The sequence below is a fragment of the Salvelinus fontinalis genome, chromosome 2 (genome assembly GCF_029448725.1).
Source record: "Salvelinus fontinalis isolate EN_2023a chromosome 2, ASM2944872v1, whole genome shotgun sequence".
NCBI lineage: Eukaryota > Metazoa > Chordata > Actinopteri > Salmoniformes > Salmonidae > Salvelinus > Salvelinus fontinalis.
The window spans coordinates 45,309,991-45,335,583 of NC_074666.1; the positions used below are offsets into that span (position 1 = coordinate 45,309,991).

General features: G+C 42.5%; 1 protein-coding gene across 1 annotated transcript; it reads left to right on the forward strand.

Annotated features, from left to right (window-relative positions):
* Window positions 1–10,864: 10,864 nt before the first annotated feature.
* LOC129819541 (sodium- and chloride-dependent GABA transporter 2-like) lies at window positions 10,865–25,586 on the forward strand. Its single transcript, XM_055875887.1, has 14 exons — window positions 10,865–11,006; window positions 17,625–17,759; window positions 17,985–18,125; window positions 18,257–18,344; window positions 19,550–19,682; window positions 19,846–19,980; window positions 20,119–20,222; window positions 20,372–20,496; window positions 20,934–21,046; window positions 21,276–21,413; window positions 23,815–23,917; window positions 24,518–24,618; window positions 24,874–25,044; window positions 25,421–25,586. The coding sequence occupies exons 1-14, from the start codon at window positions 10,871–10,873 to the stop codon at window positions 25,511–25,513; spliced, it is 1,716 nt and encodes a 571-aa protein (XP_055731862.1). The 5' UTR covers window positions 10,865–10,870; the 3' UTR covers window positions 25,514–25,586.
* The last annotated feature ends 7 nt before the right edge of the window (window positions 25,587–25,593 follow it).

Genomic DNA, 25,593 nt, shown 5'->3' on the forward strand with positions numbered 1-25,593 from the left:
GGCCATTCCCCGCAGAAATGTCTGGGAACTTGCAGGTGCCTTGGTGAAAGAGCGGGGTAACATCTCACAGCAAAAATAGGCAAATCTGGTGCAGTCCATGAGGAGGAGATGCACTGCAGTACTTAATGCAGCTGGTGGCCACACCAGATACTGACTGTTACTTTTGATTTTGACCTCCCCTTTGTTCAGGGACACATTATTCCATTTCTGTTAGTCACATGTCTGTGGAACTTGTTATGTTCATATAAATATTTACATATGTTAAGTTTGCTGAAAATAAACGCAGTTGACAGTGAGAGGACGTTTCTTTTTTTGCTGAGTTTATGTGTTGACTGAATATAAGCAAGTGATGTCTGCTAAATAATCAAGTTAATGGCATAGCCATATAGCCTCGGCACCTACATAAAGCTGAGTGACTCACTCATTCATGGCTTTAGATCAAAATAAATAAGTATCAACATTCTTTCTGATAGTCTTAAATAAAGTTTTGGTTATCCTGACCTGGATATTATGTACAGTATTATAATAGCCTATTTGGGCTATTAGCAGAACAATATACGCTTACCAACACCTCTCTGTATTTTGATACTTTGTGCAAGGCAATTGATCAGCATTAAAAACTTTCTGGATGGGGCCTCCCGAGTGGCGCAGTGGTCTAAGACACTGCATTGCTGTCACGTTCCTGACCTATTTCTGTTAGTTTTTGTATGTGTTAGTTGGTCAGGACGTGAGTTTGGGTGGGCAGTCTATGTTTTTTGTTTCTATGTTTGTTTAAGGGTTGCCTGGTATGGCTCTCAATTAGAGGCAGGTGTTTGGCGTTTCCTCTAATTGAGAGTCATATTAAGGTAGGTTGTTTCACATTGTTGGTTGTGGGTGGTTGTTTCCTGTGTCAGTGTTTGTTGCACCATAAGGGACTGTTTCGTGCGTTCTTCGGTTTATGTAGTCATTTTTCCTGTTGTGCGTTCTTCGTGTTTTATGTAAGTTCGTATGTTCAGGTTTGTCTACATTCGTTTTGTTATTTTGTTAATTGTTCAAGTGTTTTCGTTTCGTGTTTTTCCCGTCTTATTTAATTAAAATATGTCATTTCAAAACGCTGCAGTTTGGTTCAATCCCTGCTCCTCCTCTTCGGATGAAGAGGAGGAGGAGCGTCGTTACAATTGCAGTGAAAACTCCATTGCTACAGATGTTGGTTTGATACCTGTCTCACCCCATGTTAAAAAAGGCATTTTTCTCTCTCACTCTAGGCTCACAGCATCGTTTCCAGGCTGCGTCACATCCGGTCATGATTGGGAGTCCCATAGGGCGGGGCACAAATGGCCCAGTGTCATCCGGGCTTGGCCGGGGTAGGCTGTCATTGTAAATAAGAATTTGTTCTTAACTGACTTGCATAGTTAAATAAAATAAAAAGACACTGCATCGCAGGGCAAACTGCGTTGCTACACATGCTGGTTCGATACCTGTGCCGGCCATGGGGGACCCATGAGGCAGCTTTTAGTTTCTCTCCCTCTAAAAACATAAGAAAAAAAATCTAAATAACAAACTGGCTTTATTTAAAAATAGGGAGAATGTCTCACCCCATGTTCAAGAATGGCCATTTTCTCACTCACTCTAGGTTTAATGAAAACAAAATAATCTCCAAAATATATATATATTTTTTAAATGAAAGCGATTAATATTATGAATTAATTAATTTATAATTATATATAAAAAATACAAAAAATCTCTCAGATCAGATTTGCCCTAAAGAAAAATGCCCCTTAGATATTTATTTAAAATCCTCCATTCCTCTTATGCTCTTAGTACTGTAGCCTACTCCGGACCGTCAAGTTGTACAGCGCCATATTTTCCTTTCCATCTTAACGGAAACCCTGAGGGTTTTCCCCCACCATTTTTCTTGGAATAGAAACACCATAATATTAAGCAAATTCCTTAAGCTACATTTCTTAAAATCAATCCAATATACTATGTTCTTACAAAAAAGGTTTTAAATCCTCTACTAATGCCAATATTGAAGACTATCAAGTGCTTCTCAAAGATGCCCTCTGGTGGTCAAACTAGCACTAACGAGCATTAATGGTAAAAATGTCTGACAATTAAATAACGTGCCATAGAATTCTGCTGCAGCCTGCAAGGTGTGCTGCAGTATGACGCAACTTTTAAAGGAGGAACCATTGTACACTAAGAATTCCCTCTCATAGGCAAAACGCACAGAGCTATGTGTGGTTTCAGATGCTTCCAACAAAGCCATCGATGCAGTGGCGTACCACAGAGCCACTGATAAAGATGGACAAAGTGAAGTGGGCTTTGTTTTGGGAAAAGCCAAGTTAACCCCTCAATCTGAGCGGAGCATATCCCGCCTCAAACTATGTGGAACAGTTGGCAGTAGGAATGGCAGAGCTCATCCTAGACTAAATAAACCTCAAACCAGACATTGTTAACTTATATTGCGACAGTAAAGTAGTCTTGGGATTGTGGCGTACAGCAGGTCAGCCACCAGAGGGAGACTCGTCGAGGCCTGGTGACAGACGGAGTATACGTCACGAGGCGATGGCTCCATCTGCTGGACGTGCCAGGTCTCGACGGTCTCTCCGGCCAGGACTAATTGGGGCTGATTGGGAGTTGGTAAGTAATCAAGGGCTGATTGCTCACCAGCTGTACAAGTCGCATAAAGCTGCCAGAAGGGCAGCACACAGGGGAGAGACTGGGGGAAGAAAGGACTTCTGTTTAGTTGGGAACGGTTGCAGAGGTAACAGGAGTGAGTTCAGTTTTTGATCCCCACAGGATACAGCAAGACCCGGAGCCCAGAAGACGGTCTCCCAGAGAGGGTCTCTTGGGGGAGACCTATTATTTTATTTTGGACTATTATTTTGATAAACACCTTTGAAACTGAGCTAATCCTACTCTGTCTGTGTCTGATCTGTGTAAATGTTTTGACCAAACCCACTGGTCTGCCACAGGATACATATACAATGAGACTAAATACTTCTACATGTATGTGCACAACAGAGTCCAACGCATCTTCTCTCACAAAAAAACATTTGTTGGATATCTGCCGTTATTGCTACATGTTCTTTCCTGACGCAGATGAGAACTCCCAGAAGAATGTTGTTTAGGTCTGGGCCTGTGAGCAGCATGTTGTTGAGGGAGAGACCATACTGATGCGCACTACGTGCCCACAGAATACAATCCCGTCGACCACACCTCAAGGTCGGTTCCTCCATCCAAGCTCACCAGTACATCATGGTTCACAGGACCAGCATTCCTGTACAAACGTAACCAAGCTCACCCAGAGACACAAGTTCCCTTTGAGCTGGTCAGTCCAGACTTGGATGTGGAAATCCGCCCCGAGGTGAAAAGCTACATCACTCAAGTCAAAGACAAACCAGTTACCTCAGAGCGCTTCACGCGCTTCTCCACCTGTAATTCCATACTGAGAGCTGTTGCATTGCTCAACATTGTTGCTCGCTCCCTCAAGCCAAACCCGACGGGCCAGCCGAACAAATGCAGAGGTTGGCATCAGTGCAACAAACTCCGCACCCCAGCAGAGCTGTCTCAAGCCAATAATGTAATCCTCAGGTCAGTTCAAAAAGAAGCCTACGCTGAAGTGTTCACTGCACACAAAGAGAAAATAAAAACTTCTAAGAGCAGTACACTTTCAAAGCAGAATCGCATCTCGGATGAGGGTCTCATCAAAATAGGAGGCCGTCTAAAACATGCATGGCTGGATAGTGTCAAGAAGAATCCACTTATCCTAACAAGACACAGCTACATCTCCAAACTGCTAATACGGCACTACCACGAGCAGGTGAAACACCAAGGCTGTCTCTTCACAGAAGGAACCGTCAGAGCAGCAGGCCTGTGGATTGTCGGGGGTAAGACGCTCATCAGCTCTGTCCTACACAAGTGCATCACATGCCAGAAGCTCCATGGGAATCAGAAAGAACAGAAAATGGCAGACTTGCCACCTGAACGCCTCAGCACATCCCCTCTCTTCACGTATGTGGGCTTGGATGTCTTTGGCCCTTGGACAGTCACTGCTCGCCGTACCAGAGGAGGTCAAGCTCAAAGCAAAAACTGGACAGTGCTTATCACCTGCATGAGCACTCGGGCAGTGCACATCGAAGTCATAGTGTCAGCTGCATTTCCTCCAGCTGCATCAACGCCCTCAGGAGGTTCTTCGCCATCTCTGGACTAGCAAAACAGCTAAGATCAGATTGTGGAACATAGGAGACTGTATGGAGTTGGAACTCGGAAAGGAGCAGCGTCAGAGGCCTAGAGTCCAGAGCTACCTAAGTGAGCAAGGTTGTACATGGGAATTCAACTCTTCTCACATAGGAGGTGCCTGGGAGCGCATGATTGCAATGGCACGCAGAATCCTTGACTCCATGCTGCTACAGAATAAGTCTCCTCAACTATCACATGAAGTTCTGTGCACCCTTATGGCTGAGGTCACAGCCATTATCAATGCCAGACCTCTAGCTCCTCTATCCACCAATCCAGACTCACCATTCATCCTGATTCCCGCTATGCTGCTTACCCAAAAGGTTGGCGCACCTCCTCCTCCCAGAGATTTCACTGACAAAGACCTCTTCAAGAGCCAGTGGAGAAGGGTGCAGAGCCTCGCCAGAAAGTTCTGGTCTTGCTGGGGCCGTGAGTACATCCCCACCTTGCAGGGCCGACAAAAGTGAACTTAAGCTCACTGCAACCTACAAGAGGGAGATCTTGTGCTCTTAATAGACAATCAAGTCACCCGCAACGTGTGGCCCATGGCACTGGTCTCTTCCACCTTCACTAGAAGTGACAGTAAAGTGCGCAAAGTGGAACTCAAGATTACTATACAGGGGACCACTAAGAAGTTCCTGAGACACATCTCAGGGATCATACTCCTTTTAGCCCAAGAAGACTGAGGGTTTGCTAGTCTTTGAGGTATGTGTGTAACATTAATTAATAGTGGCCTCTTTCAGATGAATTGCCAATCACTTATTAGGAAGAGTTCCTTCCACAGTACAAACGCAGTGCAAATTCACACATTGTTCATTGCTGTTGGCATCAAAAGCAGATTATTGTGGTCTGATACATAGGCTACACTTGTTGCTGACCATGGTATTTGGCCTTCTATTCTTTTGGCCAAGTGCCTTTTGATTTGGCGCCATCCAGTGGCTGTTTTGTGTAGCCGCTAGCGTGTAGTACGTTGTGCTACTTTGTCCATGTTTTTCCTGGAGAGAAGTGGCTTCTTTGCTGCCCTTCTTGACACCAGGCCATCCTCCAAAAGTCTTCACCTCACTGTGCATGCAGATGCACTCACACCTGCCTGCTGCCATTCCTGAGCAAGCTCTGTACTGGTAGTGCCCCGATCCCGCAGCTAAATTAACTTTAGGAGATGGTCCTGGCACTTGCTGGACTTTCTTGGGCACCCTGAAGCCTTCTTCGCAACAATTGAACCGCTCTCCTTGAAGTTCTTGATGATCCAATAAGTGGTTGATTTAGGTGCAATCTTATTGGCAGCAATATCCTTGCCTGTGAAGCCCTTTTTGTGCAAAGCAATGATGACGGCACGTGTTTCCTTGCAGATAACCATGGTAGCCAGCCAAACTCCAAAGATTCCAAGCACCACCCTCCTTTTGAAGCTTCCAGTCTGTTATTCGAACTCAATCAGCATGACAGAGTGATCTCCAGCCTTGTCCTCGTCAACACTCACACCTCTGTTAACGAGAGAATCACTGACATGATGTCAGCTGGTCCTTTTGTGGCAGGGCTGAAATGCAGTGGAAAAGTTTCAGGGGGATTCAGTTCATTTGCATGGCAAAGAGGGACTTTGCAATTAATTGCAATTCATCTGATCACTCTGGAGTATATGCAAATTGCCATCATTCAACCTGAGGCAGCAGACTGTGAAAATGTATATTTGTGTCATTCTCAAAACTTTTGGCCATGACTATACAGTGTTTGTCAAGTATTATATTGTCACTATGCAACTATGAAACATTGGTTAGACTCTGTTGTGCATTTATGTTGCCTTTTAGTCTGAGCCGCTCCAATAATTAAAAAAATCTGTATTGTTAGTTTTACACCGTTTCAACTATAAAACTGGAGGTTTATGAAAAGCCTATCCCTGACTCTGGTTCAGTTCTTGATTGGAGTTTGGCTAGCTGTCAAATTATGATTGCATACACCTTAAGGAGGACAGTACAAATGCATGTAATTTATTGTGTAATTTCAACAGCGTTGAACCCTTTCAGTCATCTTGGGGACACAGGATAAGTCAGAGGAATCTACACTAGGAAACTGAAATGTGTCTTCGGGATTTAACCCAACCCCTCTGAATCAGATAGGTGCGGAGGGGTGCCATAATAGTAATCGGCGCCTGGGGAACAGTGGGTTAACTGCCTTGCTCAAGGGCAGAACTGATTTTTACCTTGTCAGCTCGGGGATTTGATCCAGCAACCTTGCGATTACTGGCCCAACGCTCCTACCCGCCATGGTCTTGTTATGGTCTTGAGTAAGCAAAAGATACATGATGTGCAGTTTCAATTGGCATGCCAACCCTCAGTGTCAACCCAAATTGGTAACACTGTCACACTTGAATATTTTGGTTTGAAACATGAACTGCAAATCACTCACTTATTGGGCAAAGTTCCTTCCACGGTAGGAACACAGTGCAAATTCACACGTGGTTCATTGCTGTTGACATCAACAGCAGATTATTGTGGTCTGATACATAGGCTACACTTGTTGCTGACCATTGTATTTGGCTGGCTGGTATAAAGAGATTTTTTTGAGTGACGATAGCTAGCTAGCCAATCTAGCGTTTGTAGTACCAAGTGCTGACTTGGTGTGTAAATCAAGTAACTTGAGGTAAAAACTCACAGCTACGCTTATCTTTCACAGGGGAATGTAAAAAGGATGGTACTTCAATGATTGGGCAACCCACTTTAACACTAGAAAAGCCAGGCCTCGAGCCATCCCGTTCTGAAGCAATTACATTTTAGAAGTTCAATAAATAAATTTTTATATATGCTGTGCAAAAATAATACTTTGGTTGTGTTCACGAAATTCTTAGATAACATTAAAAGCACATATATTACAAAGCACATATATTTCAAAGAATACAATAGCATTTTCATTAGTTTATGTTACTCAGTCTATATGTTAAAAACAAAACCCACTAAAAACACCACCCTTCAAATGTTAAATCCATCACAAAGAAATCCATTATTGTTTTGTATTGGCAGTTCTTAAGAAACATTATGATAGAGATTCACCAATACACATCAGTCCCCGTTCAGATGTTTAAAATATGAGCGCATCAGTCTGTGGGACCTCTAACTGATTCAAGTGTAGTATGCATTGGTCAGGAAATCGATTCTAACGTAACGAATCGCCAATTCACTAAAATGTTTTGCTTAAATTACTTGCGTACTTTCTTACATTATCTAGCTAATCATGTAACCTGTTGACAGTCATCGATCTACATCCCGAACAGCCTGGACAAACTGCACGCTGTGCACAGCTTGGCGCACTGACCAAAGCGAGGTCGGCCTGTTCCTGATCTGGCACATTTGCGCGTCACCTTACGCATTCAAATGTTTGTAAAATGGCTTGCGCAATATTAGGCTTTATTAGTTGAGTGACAACCAACTTAATTTCCTAGGTTCTTTTTAATCAAATGTGCTGTTGAAAATTGTGTTTTGTTGGAATAAAAGTTGCCTAAGCTACCTCCAGGAGAAACAACTCTCATCTGGCTATAGCCGACATGCTGATTGGGATTTACATTCGATTTTGGTTGTTTAGGTTCACCATCAGCAATAGTTTTAGTAGTTTTGATTGAAACAATCAGTTTGTCATTTTTAATTATAAACTGGGTGGTTAGAGCCCTAAATGCTGATTGGCTGACAGCCATGGTAAATCAGACCGTATACCACGGATATGTCAAAATATTTGATATCAAAAGTGTGCGAGTTTGAGCATGTGTCCATTAGGTCTATGGATTTGCATGAATTAGATTGAGCAATAAAAGCCCCACTTTTATTCCATAGGCTGGGATCCGCACAATGCAGCTGCAAGAGCACATTTTTCAATAGCTGTACACTGGTTTCAAAAACAATGATTGATAGGCGGTTTAAACTTATTGAATTTAACCATTATATTGGGTTCAAATACAGATGTAGATTTGTGAACAGCCATCCACAACAACCACAATCCGTAAGGCGCAAATATCTAAATGAGAGAGCAGCAGTGGGATTCACATCAATGCGCTATGTAGATATCAATAATAAGTGATATCCGTATCGCCGCAGACTACACCACTGCTGTCATCCTTACCTCCAAGCGTTTATTCAAATTGGATAATCTTTGGAATGCCGACAGCAGTCGTACCATTGGAAGACATACCTTGGATTGTAGCCTACAAAAGCTTATTCCTGCTCTTTCCCGCGATCCATCAAATCCATTTGCTGTGTCATCAAAGTTGTCTCTGACTTGTCAGACTCACTCGGGTGAACCAAACTTAAATTTGCGCCTTTTTTCAATGCTGCTTTGAATGTCACTGAGAAAACAAGTGTCAAAATATTTTTTACCGCAAACATTCTTTCTGAATTTCAAAATAATCCTTGAAGTAATCATCTACATTTTCAAAAGTATCTGTAATCTAATTACAATATTTTTGCTGGTAATTTAACGGATTACAGTTACAGTTGTTTTGTAATACCTTACATGTAACGGATTACATGTTATTCGTTACTCCCCAACCCTGTATACAGGTTAAAGTTCATAATTACATAACGAGGACAGAAATCACTTTTGCTACCTGCACTGCATGGTTGAAGCAGAAGAAGAAGAGAAGCTCACTCCAAGGCTGTCAAAACTTCCAAACGGTTGGTTATGAGATGGGGTGAAATACAAAGTTGTGCAATATTTTCATTGGCTATGTCATGGCACATTTTTCAAGATAACTAATAATACATTACTATCTCTAACACTTTTAATCTGCAAAAACGGCAAATTAATTAGTCGGTAATGGTGACTTCAGATCAAAGTGTAGGCGGTGGGGCTCAGCTCAGATGCCTACACAGGCCTACACCATATACATAATTTACACTCACACGCACACACACACACACACACACACACACACACACACACACACACACACACACACACACACACACACACACACACACACACACACACACACACACACACACACACACGTAAGCTCAGACAGATCCAGCTCAGATAGGCCCAGCTCATGAGCTCGACCAGCAGCAGGTTTTAATTTGGAATGGAAAATGAATCTGTTTATTCAATAGATGTCTCTTCATTCACAGTTTAACAATTTTAAATATTGCCACCCATCAGACTATTGTCAATTTAATCTTGTTTTTAGGCTACATCTATTATTATATGTGTGAAATTTGTTTTGATATACACTGAGTGTACCAAACATTAGTAACACCTTCCTGATATTGAATTGCACCCCCTTTTGTCCTCAGAACAGCCTCAATTCATCGGGGTATAGACTCTACAAGGTGTTAAAAGGGTTTCACAGGGATGCTTGGCCAATGTTGACTCCAATGCTTTCCATAGTTTGGGTGGTGCACCATTCTTGATACACACAGGAAACTGTTGAGCGTGAAAAACCCAGCAGTGTTGCAGTTCTTGACACACTCAAACCGGTGCCCCTGGTACCTACTACCATACCCCGTTCAAATCTTCTCTTGCCAATTCACCCTCTGAATGCACACAATCCATGTCTCAAATGTCTCAAGGCTTAACACTCTTTCTTTAACCTATCTCCTCCCGTTCATCTACACTGATTGTATTGGATTTAACAGGTGACATCTATAAGGGATCATATCTTTCACCTGGTCAGTCTATGTCATGGAAAGAGCAGGTATTCCTAATGTTTTGTACACTCAGTGTAGTTATGTGTTGTTTCAATTGGCCATTATCAGATGGGCAGCCAGCTGTCGGGTGAAGGAAGGGCAGGGGGGGATGACATGTCCTGCTAAAACTGTTTATCAAACAAAAATGTTAACATCAGTGTGTTAAAAAGACTTTGGGAAAAGTCAGGGACATGACTCTTAAAATGACAAAGATATTACAATTTTAAATTAAAATATTCTATCTGCACTTCTAGTGTTAAAGAAACAGCACCTCTCGTGTTAGCCAAACAAACCGAATGGGGGGGTTAGACCAAAGGTTGCTATCTATAACCATGTGTGGTTACGTTAGCTAACTAGGACACTTGCCAGTTCAGCTAGCCAACTCTGAAAGGTGGGAACCGACAGAGAGCTAGAGCCCACTAGTAGAAGTTGCTAAAACTAGTGGAAAACTGCTATTAGCGGTATATTAAAGTAGTGGAGCTAGCAAGCTAACAGCACTAATTGCGTGAAGGCTAGGCTACAGAGGTACTGTAGCTAGCTGACAACAAACAATACTGCTAACAAGCTACCTTAGGTAACTTCACTCTGTGTAGGTGAAGTGGTAACACACACCAAATGGAACAGTTAAGCTGAGAGCTAGGTTTTCTTAAAAAAGCTCTTAAACAGGCTCAGATTCAACAGAGGCGAAAAATGAGGGGAACCAGGGCATTGCATGGTGTTATATAGGCTGGTGGGGCTTAACCCACAAAGCCCTAATTGGCCTGTTAGGCGTGATTGAATAAGGCTTCAGCGAATGACCTGCACGAGGGTATGTCCCATAGTGAGATGTTGAACCGAGTCCACTGGAAGAGAACCCAGGAGTAGCATTTCCTCCTCACTTACTACAGATCCAGTGGTAGGGTGCTGACACAACGAGAGTTCCAGTATATTCTGAATAGCAAACACCAAGTTAGAGATCAGTGGATACTTCAGGACAAAAGAAGAGAATGAACGTGGAGACTCAGGAAGGGAAGAGGGAACAGTGGAGCTCTAAAACAGAGTTCCTCCTCACAGTTTGTGGTAATGTGGTCGGCCTGGGAAATGTATGGAGGTTCCCCTATCTCTGCTATAAGAACGGTGGAGGTGAGTTATATTTGGGGAATCCCCCATATGGGTCGTTCTATAAATTAGGGTGGCAGTGAGGATTTATTGTAGTGGACATCTATTTAGGGCTGTTACAAAGTCATTGATAAAAATCTGTAACTTGTTTAATGTTACAACATTAAGATTTAAAGAGGGAACATAGTTGAATTAAAACCTATGTTTACACCCTTTCTCACAGTTGGAGTTTTCACAGATTTGGCAAAAATCCTGTGACATAAAACACTACCTTTCTTTCCTTACATTTTTGACAGTGTTATTTGTCGTTTTTATACATTAAGTTGCCCCAGCATCTGTGTTAGAGATAGACGACAATGACTATGGCGTGTCTCCTCTCTGAAGGCTAGGAAGCTCAGATTCAAACTCCCATTAGACAGCTCTGCAAGCATTATAATGTCAAAATACGTTCCTTACTCACTAAATATGGAGCTTCACTGAGCAATTAGGAATATTTTCAGGCTTTTTATTAAGACCTTTTTTGGAGGTACATACCAGCCATAACTGGAGTAAATGAAGATAGTGAGTAACAGTAATATTTGGTGAGGAACAAACGTATTTTGACATTAAAATGCTTGCAAGAGCTGTCTAATGGGAGTTTGAATTGGAGCTTTGTGGGCATTAGAAAGGAGACATGTCACACTCATTGTCGACAAATCTCTAACGCACAGATACTAGGGCAATGTTGAGCATTTAACAATTGACTTAGACATTTAACTTCAAACCTGAATGAATCATGGACCTTGCTGTCTGACAGATTTTTAAATTCAAATTCAAATGTATTTATAAAGTCCTTCTTACATCAGCTGATGTCACAAAGTGCTGTACAGTAACCCAGCCTAAAACCACAAACAGCAAGCAATGCAGGTGTAGAAGCACGGTGGCTAGGAAAAACTCCATAGAAATGCCAGAACCTAGGAAGAAACCTAGAGAGGAACCAGGCTATGAAGGTGGCCAGTCCTCTTCTGGCTGTGCCGGGTGGAGATTATAACAGAACATGGCCAAGATGTTCAAATGTTCATAGATGACCAGCAGGGTCAAATAATAATAATCACAGTGGTTGTCGAGGGTGCAACAGGTCAGCACCTCAGGAGTAAATGTCAGTTGGCTTTTCATTGAGAGTATATCTACCGCTCCTGCTGTCTCTAGAGAGTTGAAAACAGCAGGTCTGGGAGAGGTAGCACATCCGGTGAACAGGTCAGGGTTCCATAGCCGCAGGCAGAACAGTTGAAACTGGAGCAGCAGCACTGCCAGGTGGACTGGGGACAGCAAGGAGTCATTAGGCCAGGTAGTCCTGAAGCATGGTCCTAGGGCTCAGGTCCTCCAAGAGAGAGAAAGAGAGAAAGAGAGAAAGAGAGAGAATTAGAGAGAGCATACTTAAATTCACACAGGACACCGGATAAGACAGGCGAAATTCTCCAGATATAACAGACTGATCCTAGTCCCCCGACACATAAATTACTGCAGCATAAATACTGGAGGCTGAGACAGGAGGGGACGGGAGACACTGTGGCCCCATCCGACGATACCCCCGGACAGGGCCAAACAGGCAGGATATAACCCCACCCACTTAGCCAAAGCACAGCCCCCACACGACTAGAGGGATATCTTCAACCACTAACTTACCATCCTGAGACAGGGCCGAGTATAGCCCAGAAAGATCTCCGCCACGCCACAACCCAAGGGGAGGGCGCCAACCCGGACAGGAAGATCACATCAGTGACTCAACCCACTCAAGTGACGCACCCTTCCTAGGGACGGCATGGAAGAGCACCAGTAAGCCAGGGACTCAGACCCTGTAATATGGTTAGAGGCAGAGAATCCCAGTGGAGAGAGGGGAACCGGCCAGGCAGAAACAGCAAGGGCGGTTCGTTGCTCCAGTGCCTTTCCGCTCACCGTCACACTCCTGTGCCAGACTACACTCAATCATAGGACCTACTGCATAGGACCTACTGCGCAACAGCTTTTTCAACATTTTTAAAGAGGAATGGAAGATTCGATATAGGCCGATAGTTTTTTATATTTTCTGGGTCAAGGTTTGGCTATTTCAAGAGAGGCTTTATTACTGCCACTTTTAGTGAGTTTGGTACACATCCGGTGGATAGAGAGCCGTTTATTATGTTCATCATAAGAGGGCCAAGCACAGGATGCAGCTCTTTCAGTAGTTTAGTTGGAATAGGGTCCAGTATGCAGCTTGAAGGTTTAGAGGCCATGATTATTTTCGTCAATGTGTCAAGAGATATAGTACTAAAAAACTTGAGTGGCTCCCTTGATCGTACGTCCTGGCAGAGTTGTGCATATTATATGGAGATCTCGGAAATGCACTGTAACTACTTATGTTACACCGCAAAAACGGTTTTCATGGGCACACAAATACAAATAACCCAGTAAGCTCCAACCGTCACAGGACATCCATGGACGTTCAAAAGTGGATTTTTGATTTCAACTTTCACATATGTTGATTTTAGGTCCGGTCCGGCCCAAAAATAGATGTCTATGATTGGTTCAGATTTGGTCCGGTCCGGCCTTGATTTGGCCCAAACGTAGACGTCTATAATGTACTGTGCACTACTGTGCTGTACTGTACTGAACTATACTCTACTGTACTGTACTCTACTCAAATGTACTCCACTGTGCTGTACTGTACTGTGCTGTCCAAACTTGTGAAACATTGGTTCAGATTTGGTCCAGTCTAGGACATTTTGTCAGCCAGTTATTGTCATTAAAAAAACTGCTGGTCTCATGGCATTTGACCGTTAATTAACATAAACATGTTTAGCATCTCCAGGCCTCAATGCATACAAGCCACTGACGCGCACCTTTGGAACATCTACATTTTAAAAAGTCTAATAAATCAATTTAATATACACCGTCGCAATACATCCATCATTTATTTTAATCAGGTCTAAAGAAACATTATGACATGACGAAACATGTATTTCAGAAGAACAGAATATGAGTTGGCCTACTGTAGGCCTATGACCTATGTTATCTGGCTATGCTCCATTACATAGGCCAGGGGCGCACTTTCACTGGGGATGGGGGGGACATGTTTTATCATTGGAAAGTGATACAAAATGACGCAACAGTAACAGGTAGTCCACCTGTGGTAAATTCAATAGATTGGACATGATTTGGAAATACACATACCTGTCTATATAAGGTCCCACAGTTGACAGTACATGTCAGAGCAAAAACCAAGTCATGAGGTTGAAGGAGTTGTCCGTAGAGATTTGAGACTGGATTGTGTCGAGACACAGATCTGGGGAAGGACATCAAAACATTTCTGCAGCATTGAAGGTCCCCAAGAACACAGTGGCCTCCATCATTCTTATATGGAGGAGGTTTGGAACCACCAAGACTCTTCCTAGAGCAGGCAGTCCGGCCAAACTGAGCAATCGGGGGAGAAGGGCCTTGCTTGGTCAGGGAGGTGACCAAGAACTCGATGGTCACTCTGACAGAGCTTCAGAGTTCCTCTGTGGAGATGGGAGGTCCTTCCAGAAGGACAGCCATCTCTGCAGCACTCCACCAATCAGGCCTTCATGGTAGAGTGGCCAGACGGAAGCCACTCCTCAGTATAAGGCACATGACAGCCCACTTGGAGTTTGCCAAAAGGCACCTGAAGACTCTCAGACCATGAGAAAAGATGATCTGGTCTGATAAAACCAAGATTGAACTCTTTGGCCTGAATGCCAAGCATCACGTCTGGAAGAAACCTGGCACCACCCCTATGGTGAAGCATGGTGGTGGCAACATCATGCTGTGGGGATGATTTTCAGTGGCAGGGACTGAGAGACTAGTCAGGATCGAGGGAAACATGAACGGAGCAAAGTACAAAGATATCCTTGATCAAAACCTGCTCCAGAGAGTTCAGGACCTCACACTTGGGTGAAGTTTCACCTTCCAACAGGACAATGACCCTAAGCACACAGCCAAGACAAAGCAAGAGTGGCTTCGGGACAAGTCTCTGAATGTCCTTGAGTGGACCAGCCAGAGCCCAGACTTGAACCCGATCGAACATCTCTGCAGTACTGAAAATAGCTGCGCAGTGTCGCTCCCCATCCAACCTGACAGAGCTTGAGAGGATCTACAAAGAGGAATGGGAGAAACAACGCCAAATACAGGTGTGCTAAGCTTTAGTGTCATACCCACAAATACTTGAGGCTGTAATCGCTGCCAAAGGTGCTTCAACAAAGTACTGAGTAAAGGGTCTGAATACTTATGTAAATATGATATATCAGTTGTTGTTTTTTATAGATTTGCAAAAATTTCTAAAAACATGTTTTTGCTTTGTCATTTGGGGTATTGTGTGTAGATTGATGAGGGGGGAAATCTATTTAATCAATTTTAGAGTAAGGCTGTAACATAACAAAATGTGGAAAAAGTCGAGGGATCTGAAAATATTGACCCATAGAAACCGGGGGCCATAGAAACCATGACCAAAAACAGATGTCTTCAAAAACAGACTCAACACACCTCCAGACTGTGTAAGGGCTGTTTGACCAAGAAGGAGAGTGATGGAGTGCTGCATCAGATGACCTGGCCTCCACCCTGTGTACAATGCATTCGGAAAGTATTCAGACACTGTCCCTGATTTATTTAGAATTCAAGGCACACTTAACCAGCATGGCTACCACATTATTCTGCAGTGATACACCATCCCATCTGGTTTGCGCTTTGTAGGACTATCATTTGTCCCAAAGTCAAAATTGTCTATATCGTAAAAATGTATGAAAACCAAACTGAGCTTATTGGTCTTAATTGGAGTTAGCAGTGTGTTTAACGTTAAGGTAACGGTTAGGTCTAAAATCAGATTTTATGACTGTGGCTGTGCCAGCTAGTTACCAAGATTCCTCAAGATCAAGATTCATGATGAGAAACGCTAACCTGTGTGCAGCATACCCAACGCTTTTTGCTTCCATTATTCAGGATATTTCGAATGACAACCCCATGACACAGTAGCCTAGTACGCTTATTCACAAAATTATCTTGTGATCAGGCAATGAAATGACAGGACAAATACATATGTGTCCATGTTACACCTGGAATGTTAAAGGACATAATGCCTTCAGAAAGTATTCATACAACTTGACTTATTCCACATTTTGTTTGGATTGTACAGTCTTTGCACATTATTCTTCAAAAAATTATTCAAGCTCTGTCATGTTGGCTGTTGATCATTGCTAGACAGTCATGTTCAAGTCTTGCCATAGATTTTCAAGCCGATTTAAGTCAAAACTGTAACTAGGCCACTCAGGAACATTCAATGCTGTCTTGGTAAGCAACTCCAGTGTATATTTCGCCATGTGTTTTAGGTTATTGGCCTGCTGAAAGGTGAATTTGTCTGCCAGTGTCTGTTGGAAAGCAGACTGAACCAGGTTTTCCTCTAGGAATTTGCCTGTACTTAGCACAATTCTGTTTCTTTTTATCCTAAAAAAACTCCATAGTCCTTGCTTATCACAAGCATACCCATTACATGATTTAGCCACCACCATGCTTGAAAATATGAATAGTGGTACTCACTGATGTGTTTTGCTGGATTTGCCCCAAACATAAGGCTTTGTATTCTGGACATAAATTTCATAAAGATTATTTTTTTCAGTTTTACTTTAGTGCCTTATTGCAAACAGGATGCATGTTTTGGAATATTTTTAGTGTACAGGCTTCCTTCTTTTCACTCTGTCATTTAGGTTAGTATTGTGGAGTAACTACAATGTTGTTGATTCATCCTCAGTTTTCTCCTATCACAGCCATTGAACACTGTAACTGTTTTAAAGTCATCATTGGCCTCATGGTGAAATCCCAGATAATTGTTTTACCCAACTACCAATAGGTTTCCTTATTTGCGAGGCATTGGAAAACCTCCCTGGTCTTTGTGGTTGAATCTGTGATTGAAATTCACTACTCGACTAAGGGACCTGACAGATATTTGTTTGTGTGGCGCACAGAGATGAGGCAGTCATTCACAAAGCATGTTAAACACTATTATCAGGCCATGCAACTGATGTGACTTGTTAAGCAAATGTCTACTCCTGAACTTATTTAGGCTTGCCATAACGAAGAGGTTGAATACTTATTGACTCAAGACATTTTAGCTTTTCCTTTTTAATTACTTTGTAAAAATGTATAAAAACATGATTCCACTTTGACATTATGGCGTATTGTGTGTAGGCCAGTGACACAAAATCTAAATGTAATACATTTCTAAGTCAGACTTTATCACAACAAAATGTGGAAAAGGTCAAGGGGTGTGAATATTGTTTGACTGCACTGTATAGTCCTAGGCCTATGTTGTTGTTAGAAGTTATTGACCAATTTGCCATATTTTTCATTTTATTCCTGTAAGCACAGACTTGAAACTACATTACAAGTGTTTTTATATTTGATTAAACCATTTTGAAATGTTTATCCCATATCACACATTGGCCCTTTTATTAATAGAAAGATCTACACTGCTTTAAAAAGTGGGTTAAGTAAAGATACCAGTTACCAGTATGAATATAAGTTAAAAAGGGAGCTTGGTTAGGGTCTGTAGGGCACAACATCACTAGTAGCCTGCCTATATTGCAAGTTCACAACATACATATATATGTCTGTTCTTAGGTGCCTTCCTTGTGCCCTACCTGCTGTACGTTGGGCTATGTGGTCTTCCTCTGTTCCTTCTCGAGACATCAATCGGTCAGTACACCCAACAGGGCATTGTCACATGCTGGAGGAGCTTATGTCCGCTTGCTGAAGGTGAGATGTTGCCATACTCCTTCATTCTATTACAGGCAAAAAGGTTAAAGGGATAATTCACCCAAATTACCAAATTACACATTGTTATCAATACCCTGTAAGCAATCCATACTTTTTCCTGGTCCAAAGACTTATGCAGAGAAAATAGACCAATATTTAATTTTGTAATTTGAGTGAACTATTCCTTTAATGTCCCACCTAATATTACCTGTTAATTCTCCACAGGTGTTGGCAGGGCAGAGCTTCTCATCCTGATCTATGACTCTATCATTTACCTCGTGATCCTGGCCTGGACTCTCTTCTACCTGGTGTTCTCTTTCAGTTCTCAGCTACCCTGGGCCAGCTGTGATAACACCTGGAACACAGGTAGGTAGGCCTACATTCTCTGCATGGGGGTAAAACAGGTTACATTTAACCAGAAAACAATGATACACAAAGTTACTGTATATATGATTTTGGGAGAGAATTCCATTTGACTTTAGTTACTTTTTTATTAGATCAATGTGTGGATTTCACTTCACTAAACCATACTGCCAACTGGACCTCCAAAATCCCCACTACTTCTGCTGCCACTGAGTTCTGGGAGTAAGTAGCCTGTCCCACACAACACAAAGCAGCATAAGATAAATACTTTATATGAAAACTCTGCAAGACCTCCCTTTAATAATTATCTTACACTAAAATGATGTCCAGTATCTGAAATGGCACCTATTCCTCAGAATAAAAAATAGTGCACAACTTTTGTCCAGTATGTCAAATGTATTGCACCATATAGGGAATAGGGTAACATTTCAGATGCAATTTAAATGTAGCTTGAACTGAAAGTCTCCCTCTAGCCCTGTTTATACCTGGTGCTAACATGCGTCCTTTGTCCCTCATCTTGTCCATATGCTGATTGTGCCCACATTTTTAGACAGATTTAGATGATTAAAAGGCGCATTGATCTTTCTGACCACCTCCGGAGGTAGTCAGGCATTGTCTGGATTTCTTACAAGTGTAGATGGATATGGACAGTGAAACCATTTAAATCTTCATTATCCCGACCTCTAAAATCATTGACAGGTGGCACCATTTATGGAATCAATATAGGCCTATATCCTAAAATAAAATAAATTATTTTAAGTAATATCTGGCAAATAATTTGCATACAGGGAGGGACCAGGGAATCTGTTCACAATTTGGACACAGTGGACAGCACACTATACCATGTGTAGACGCATGTCTAAAAATGTGGGCACAATCAAAATGTGGATAAGGTCAGAACAAAGGACACATGTTCGCTGGTAACCAGAATCCCGATATCCCAATTCCCAAGAAAAAAATAATAATATGAGTACTCGGACAAGTAATAACATTTTATATGCAAAAACACAAAATAAGCAGTTGCGAATAGCTGTATAAAACAAACATTAACTCTCTGGCTTCATTCATACATTAGACCAGGCATCACAATGCTAGCAGTCTACCATATTGACTCAACATAAAGTCCCCAATAGAAAACATCTCTTACTTGCATGGCTTCTATGAATTGCATTGCTGACTATCATGTGTAGGCGACCTCTCGACACAGTTACGAATCTCCAACCTAACTGTGTGGCACTGGCAAAAGCTTCAAAATATAAACTGTGGCTAGGCTACTCACTGTTTACAAAATGGCTGATAGATTGTGTCCACAAAAGTATCTAGGAAACAAACATTTGCAACATTATTCCATGTAACACTAACAAAAGTGAGAGCACGGGCTTGACTAGTCACCAGGTATAAACGGGGCTTCTGTTGCCCTCCCCCAGGCGTCGTGTGTTGGCTATCTCTGGAGGCATTGGCGAGGTGGGCAGTGTAAGATGGGAGCTGATGCTCTGTCTCCTCGCCTGTTGGGCTGTCTGCTACTTCTGTATCTGGAAAGGAATCAGGTACTCAGGAAAGGTCTGTATAAGAGTTTATGTATATTATACATGATTACACCAGTAAATGTTAAATTACTTCACACATCCATGGAACTACCATAAATCTGATTGTTTAGGTACAGGTGGTAATTGTGCTATGGTGGTAAGTTTTGTTTTTGTCCATACTGTCCCCATTTCATTAGGTGGTGTATTTCACTGCCACATTTCCCTATCTGATGCTCTTGGTGTTGCTGGTGAGAGGGTTGACTTTACCTGGAGCTTGGGAGGGGGTTAAGTTTTACCTGTATCCAGACCCAGTCCGCCTTGCAGACCCCCAAGTAAACATTTGCACCTTTCCATTTGCACATTCATTGAAGAACAAGTTCCAAGCTAAATATGATCAGGTCTTTGCATTCCACTTCTCAATTTCGTGCTGATGAATTTCTACATGCACTAATGAATCTCTCACCAACCAGGTCTGGATGGAAGCAGGAACGCAGGTGTTCTTCTCCTACTGTATTGGACGGGGAAGTCAAACTGTTTTGGGAAGCTTCAACAAATACAACAATAACTGCTACATGTAAGATTGTTCAGTTTTGACGATACATTTTTCTTCTTAAAACATCTATACTTCAATGGATATGTAGAATTGAATAAAGAACAACTTATTCCAATTTTATTAGTTTGACCGCAGTTATAATTAGCATATTTTATTTTATGTCCATTCAGGGACAGCTTTTGGCTGTGTCTGCTGAATGGTTGTACCAGTTTTGTGGCCGGATTTGCAGTCTTCTCAGTGCTGGGATTCATGGCACAGAAACAGGGTGTTTCTGTCGCGATGGTGGCAGAGTCAGGTATGGTGGGGCCGTCACAGTGGCCTTCTGTTACAGCTCTGTGCTTGTTAAAAATGTGTCAAAATGTTTTACGGATGCAGTCAGTTCAGCATGTCACAGCATTATTTAGGGTTATAATTAGTGTCTTAAATGTAATGCTTAAATGCTCAATATGAATGTGAAAATGATAAATGCATTTACCATTTTCACATTCCAATTGAGCATTTAAAACATTTACATTTATAATTTTCACATTCCAATTGAGGATTCAAGCACTGCATTTCTACTTTTTACATTCGAATTCATCATTGCATTTTAGAATTGGCACTGATAACGATCCATAATGTTGTAGCATACTGTGCCATGACATGCACACAAAAAAACTGCATCTGTATCATATGCTAAGAGCATAGTTATTAAGTTATTTTCCTCCAATTCTTGTTTACTGTTGCTCCTAGGTCCTGGTTTGGCCTTCATCGCCTTCCCCCAGGCAGCAGCCATGATGCCCTTGCCACAGCTCTGGACGATCTGCTTCTTCGTCATGCTTCTTCTGCTGGGCATTGACACACAGGTTATTTACCATACCTAAAGACCATGCCCAGCTAACACAGAATGTGCTTGTAACATTCCCGTAAGGTTCTCTTTTGGTTATTTGACAAATAACTTTCCCACAACGTCCTGGGAACCAAACTTTGTTAGCTGGAGGTGGTCCACATGCAAAAGTGTATAAAAAATGGGTTGTGTTGATCCCACAATGTACTGTATCTTGATGTCACTTTTATCTTCCTTTTCTATTTTAGTTTGTCATAATGGAGGGAGTGATAACATCTTTCACAGACTTATTCCCTGTTACACTGCGAAGGCCGAGATATCGAGAGGGCTTTGTGCTCCTCTTCTGTCTCTCCTGCTTCCTTATACAGCTGACTCTGATCACAGAGGTGAGACATTGAATTAGCTCCTAATCAAATGTTTTAGACACTGTCCAGAATGATAATGAGTTGAGTTTAACTGTACATAATAGAGTGTAAGGAAAAGGCCAAAGAAAAAATATAACTTCTGTGCAGGTGAGGTAAAATAAGGTCCTGCCCTCCGCACACTGGCGTGTCTAAGCCCAGACTGCAAGGTAAAGAATGTTCCATAACAGCAGGTCGTCATTGTAAATAAGAATTTGTTCTTAACTGACTTGCATAGTTAAATAAAGGTTAAATAAAAAAAATTACAAATCTGGAAGTGTTGCAATGACCACAGTGTTGATTTACTGACTTCATTAATTTAGCTATCTTCAGTGATATTGTGTATGACTGCTTCCATGTGCTCGATCTCTGATTCCACACTTCACATCTGAATATCAATAGGATCAGCTTTAATATTGCAGACAGATTGTGGCTTCCATCAATGTAATTGTCTGCAACATTTCCAATCCCTCATATATTTTTGGGGTATATATACACTACCGTTCAAAAGTTTGGGGTCACTGAGAAATGTCATTTTTTTTTTAAAGAAAAGCAAATTTTTTTGTCCATTAAAATAACATCAAATTGATCAGAAATACAGTGTAGACATTGTTAATGTTGTAAATGACTATTGTAGCTGGAAATGGCAGATTTTTTATGGAATATGGAATTTGTATGGAATATCTACATAGGTGTACAAAGGCCCATTATCAGCAACCATCACTCCTGTGTTCCAATGGCATGTTGTGTTAGCTAATCCAAGTTTATAATTTTAAAAGGCTAATTGATCATTGGAAAACCCTTTTGCAATTACGTTAGCACAGCTGAAAACTGTTGTTCTTATTAAAGAAGCAATAAAACTGGCCTTCTTTAGACTAGTTGAGGATCTGGAGCGTTAGCATTTGTGGGTTCGATTCCAGGCTCAAAATGGCCAGAATCAAAGTACTTTCTTTTAAAACTCGTCTATTCTTGTTCTGAAAAATGAAGGCTATTCCATGAGAGACATTTCCAAGACACTTAGGATACTAAAGAGGCCTTTCTACTGACTCTGAAAAACAACAAAAGAAAGATGCCCAGGGTCCCTGCTCATCTGCATGAACGTGCCTTAGGCATGCTGCAAGGAGGCATGAGGACTGCAGATGTGGCCAGGGAAATAAATTGCAATGTCCGTACTGTGAGACTCCTAAGACAGCACTACAGGGAGACAGGATGGACAGCTGATCGTCATCGCAGTGGCAGACCATGTGTAACAACACCTGCACAGGATCGGTACATCCGAACAGCACACCTGCGGGACAGGTACAGAATGGCAACAACAACTGCCCGAGTTACACCAGGAACACACAATCTACTCCATCAGTGCTCAGACTGTCCGCAATAGGCTGAGAGAGGCTGGACTGAGAACTTGTAGGCCTGTTGTAAGGCAGGTCCTCACCAGACATCACCGGCAACAATGTTGCCTATGCTCCAAAACACACTGTCGCTGGACCAGACAGGACTGGCAAAAAGTGTTCTTCACTGACGAGTCTCGTTTTTTTTCCACCAGGGGTGATGGTCGGATTCACATTTATCGTCGAAGTTATACCGAGGCCTATACTCTGGAGCGGGATTGATTTGGAGGTGGAGAGTCTGTCATGGTCTGGGGCTGTGTGTCACAGCATCATCGGACTGAGCTTGTTGTCATTGCAGGCAATCTCAACGATGTGCATTACAGGGAAGACATCCTCCTCCCTCATGTGGCACCCTTCCTGCAGGCTCATCCTGACATGACCCTCCAGCCATACTGCTCGTTCTGTGCGTGATTTCCTGCAAGACAGGAATGTCAGTGTTCTGCCATGGCCAGCAAAGAGTCCGGATCTCAATCCCGTTGAGCACGTCTGGGACCTGTTGGATTGGAGGGTGAGGGCTAGGGCCATTCCCCGCAGAAATGTCTGGGAATTTGCAGGTGCCTTGGTGAAAGAGCGGTGTAACATCTCACAGCAAAAGCGGGCAAATCTGGTGCAGTTCATGAGGAGGAGATGCACTGCAGTACTTAATGCAGCTGGTGGCCACACCAGATACTGACTGTTACTTTTGATTTTGACCCCACCCTTGTTCAGGGACACATTATTCCATTTATGTTAGTCACATGTCTGTGGAACTTGTTCAGTTTATGTCTCAGTTGTTGAATCTTATGTTCATACAAATATTTACACATGTTAAATTAGGCGTCTACTCCAGCTTATACATATATATACATTTTACGGACACAGTACATTTTTACAATAGTTATCTTTTGTTTGTTTTTAGTCCCATCCTTCAGCTTCCCTCAACCCCTCCCGTCTATCTCTGAACACCATCCAGTTTCGATTTCTAAAGGACATTTTTTGGTTCTTCTAATCTACAGGGTGGGATCTTTGTGTTCCAGCTCATTGATTACTACGGCTGCAGCGGAGCGTGTGTTCTCTTTGTGGCTGTGTTTGAGTCACTGGCAGTGGGATGGATCTTTGGTAAGTGTAAATCCACTGTGGTCGCAGGCTTTCTTTTCACCCCGGTCACGATGGTGGAAAAACATGAGTCTTAGCCTTCATCTCAAGCACTAGAGTTGTAGTGGTGAAAAAGCCCCATTATACTATACACAACCACTCAGTTGTAATCATTTGGTTTGTAAACGGTCTTTCTCTCATTGTCTCCTGGACTTGCGTTTAAATTCGTGGGAAATAAAATCAGAATAAAAAATGTGTCCCTGTAGCACTGAGCCTTTACTAGTATTAGCGGACTGATATAGATGTCTGTACATAGGCTGGTCATCCAGGTTTGTACCTGTGGTAGATGGTCCATCACCATGAAGAAAAACAATGCACAATACAGCAATTGAGTACATTGAAACATCAAGTGGTTTGTGATGATGTGACTCGGTTGGTCGAGCACGGTGCTTGCCATGCTAGGGTTGCGTGTTCGGTTCCCACAGGGGACCAGAATGAAAATGTATGCACTCACTACTGTAAGTTGCTCTGGATACGAGCGGCTACTAAAAAGGACTGCAGCACCCTCACCCCTAAACTACTTCCCGTGGTTATGCGTGAGTAAATCTGTTTTAAAATCCCCAGGGGCAGATCACATGGAGGATGCCATTAAGGACATGACTACACAGAGACCGTGTGTCCTCTTCAGACTGTGCTGGCGTTACTTCACCCCACTTGTGTCTCTGGTGAGTTAGATTGGTGCTTGTGGTAAATATTTAAAGCTGTACATTTTATTAAAGTAGACGTATGGCTAGACTCAGTACGTAGCGTGGAAAATGGACATTTAAAGGTAATCTCTGATTGTACCAACATTACTGTATACAGCCTCCACCTACGCTGGAACGTTGCCTTTAAATTTAAATCGCACGGATCATCCGTGGTATGGCTTGAGTCTAGGTCTTACTCATTGGGCGCTTTGCTTTTACTCCATATCATCCCAGAGTTCCTTCATTATACACATGGTGGACTATAAACCCCTCAAGTTTAACCGCTGGTACATATACCCAGACTGGGCCTATGCACTGGGCTGGGCCATGGCACTCTCCTCCATCCTCCTGGTGCCACTGTGGGGGATTGGCAAGATCTGCGTTGGCACAGGCAGCCTCAGACAGGTTAGTACTTAGTCACATGCTCTTATCGCGTGATTTACAGGAGCAATTAAGGCTAAGTGCCTTGTCCAAGGGCACAGATATACCAAGTCGGCTCTGGGGTTCAAACCAGCAACTTTTCAGCTACCTGCCACACATATAATGGGATGCTGAGAATGTTTAAAGGGACACCGATTGGCACTTCAGCCCTTGTTCTTACCCAGTCAGATGCCATTCGTGCTTTTGGGTAACATTGCCCTAATGCTAGCTAGCGTTGGCCCGTGAAAATTCGTCAGGGGCCGAGCCCCAACAGTACAGGTGTGAAATTGAATATGGTGCAAGTGTGAAACAAGGCTGAATTTGTAAAAGTAGTTAACCATTCAATATCTTTCTTTACTAGCGCTTGGCTGTCCTTTGTCACCCCGATGATGAGCTCCCTCTGACCCGGCAGAGGAAACGTCAAAACACAGAAATGGAGACATTTAAAATATAATTGGCAACATAAGAGCTGGGCATTAGCAGCGATGTTAATTGTTTGAAAGCTTGTTTATTAAAACTTGATCTCATGCAGTG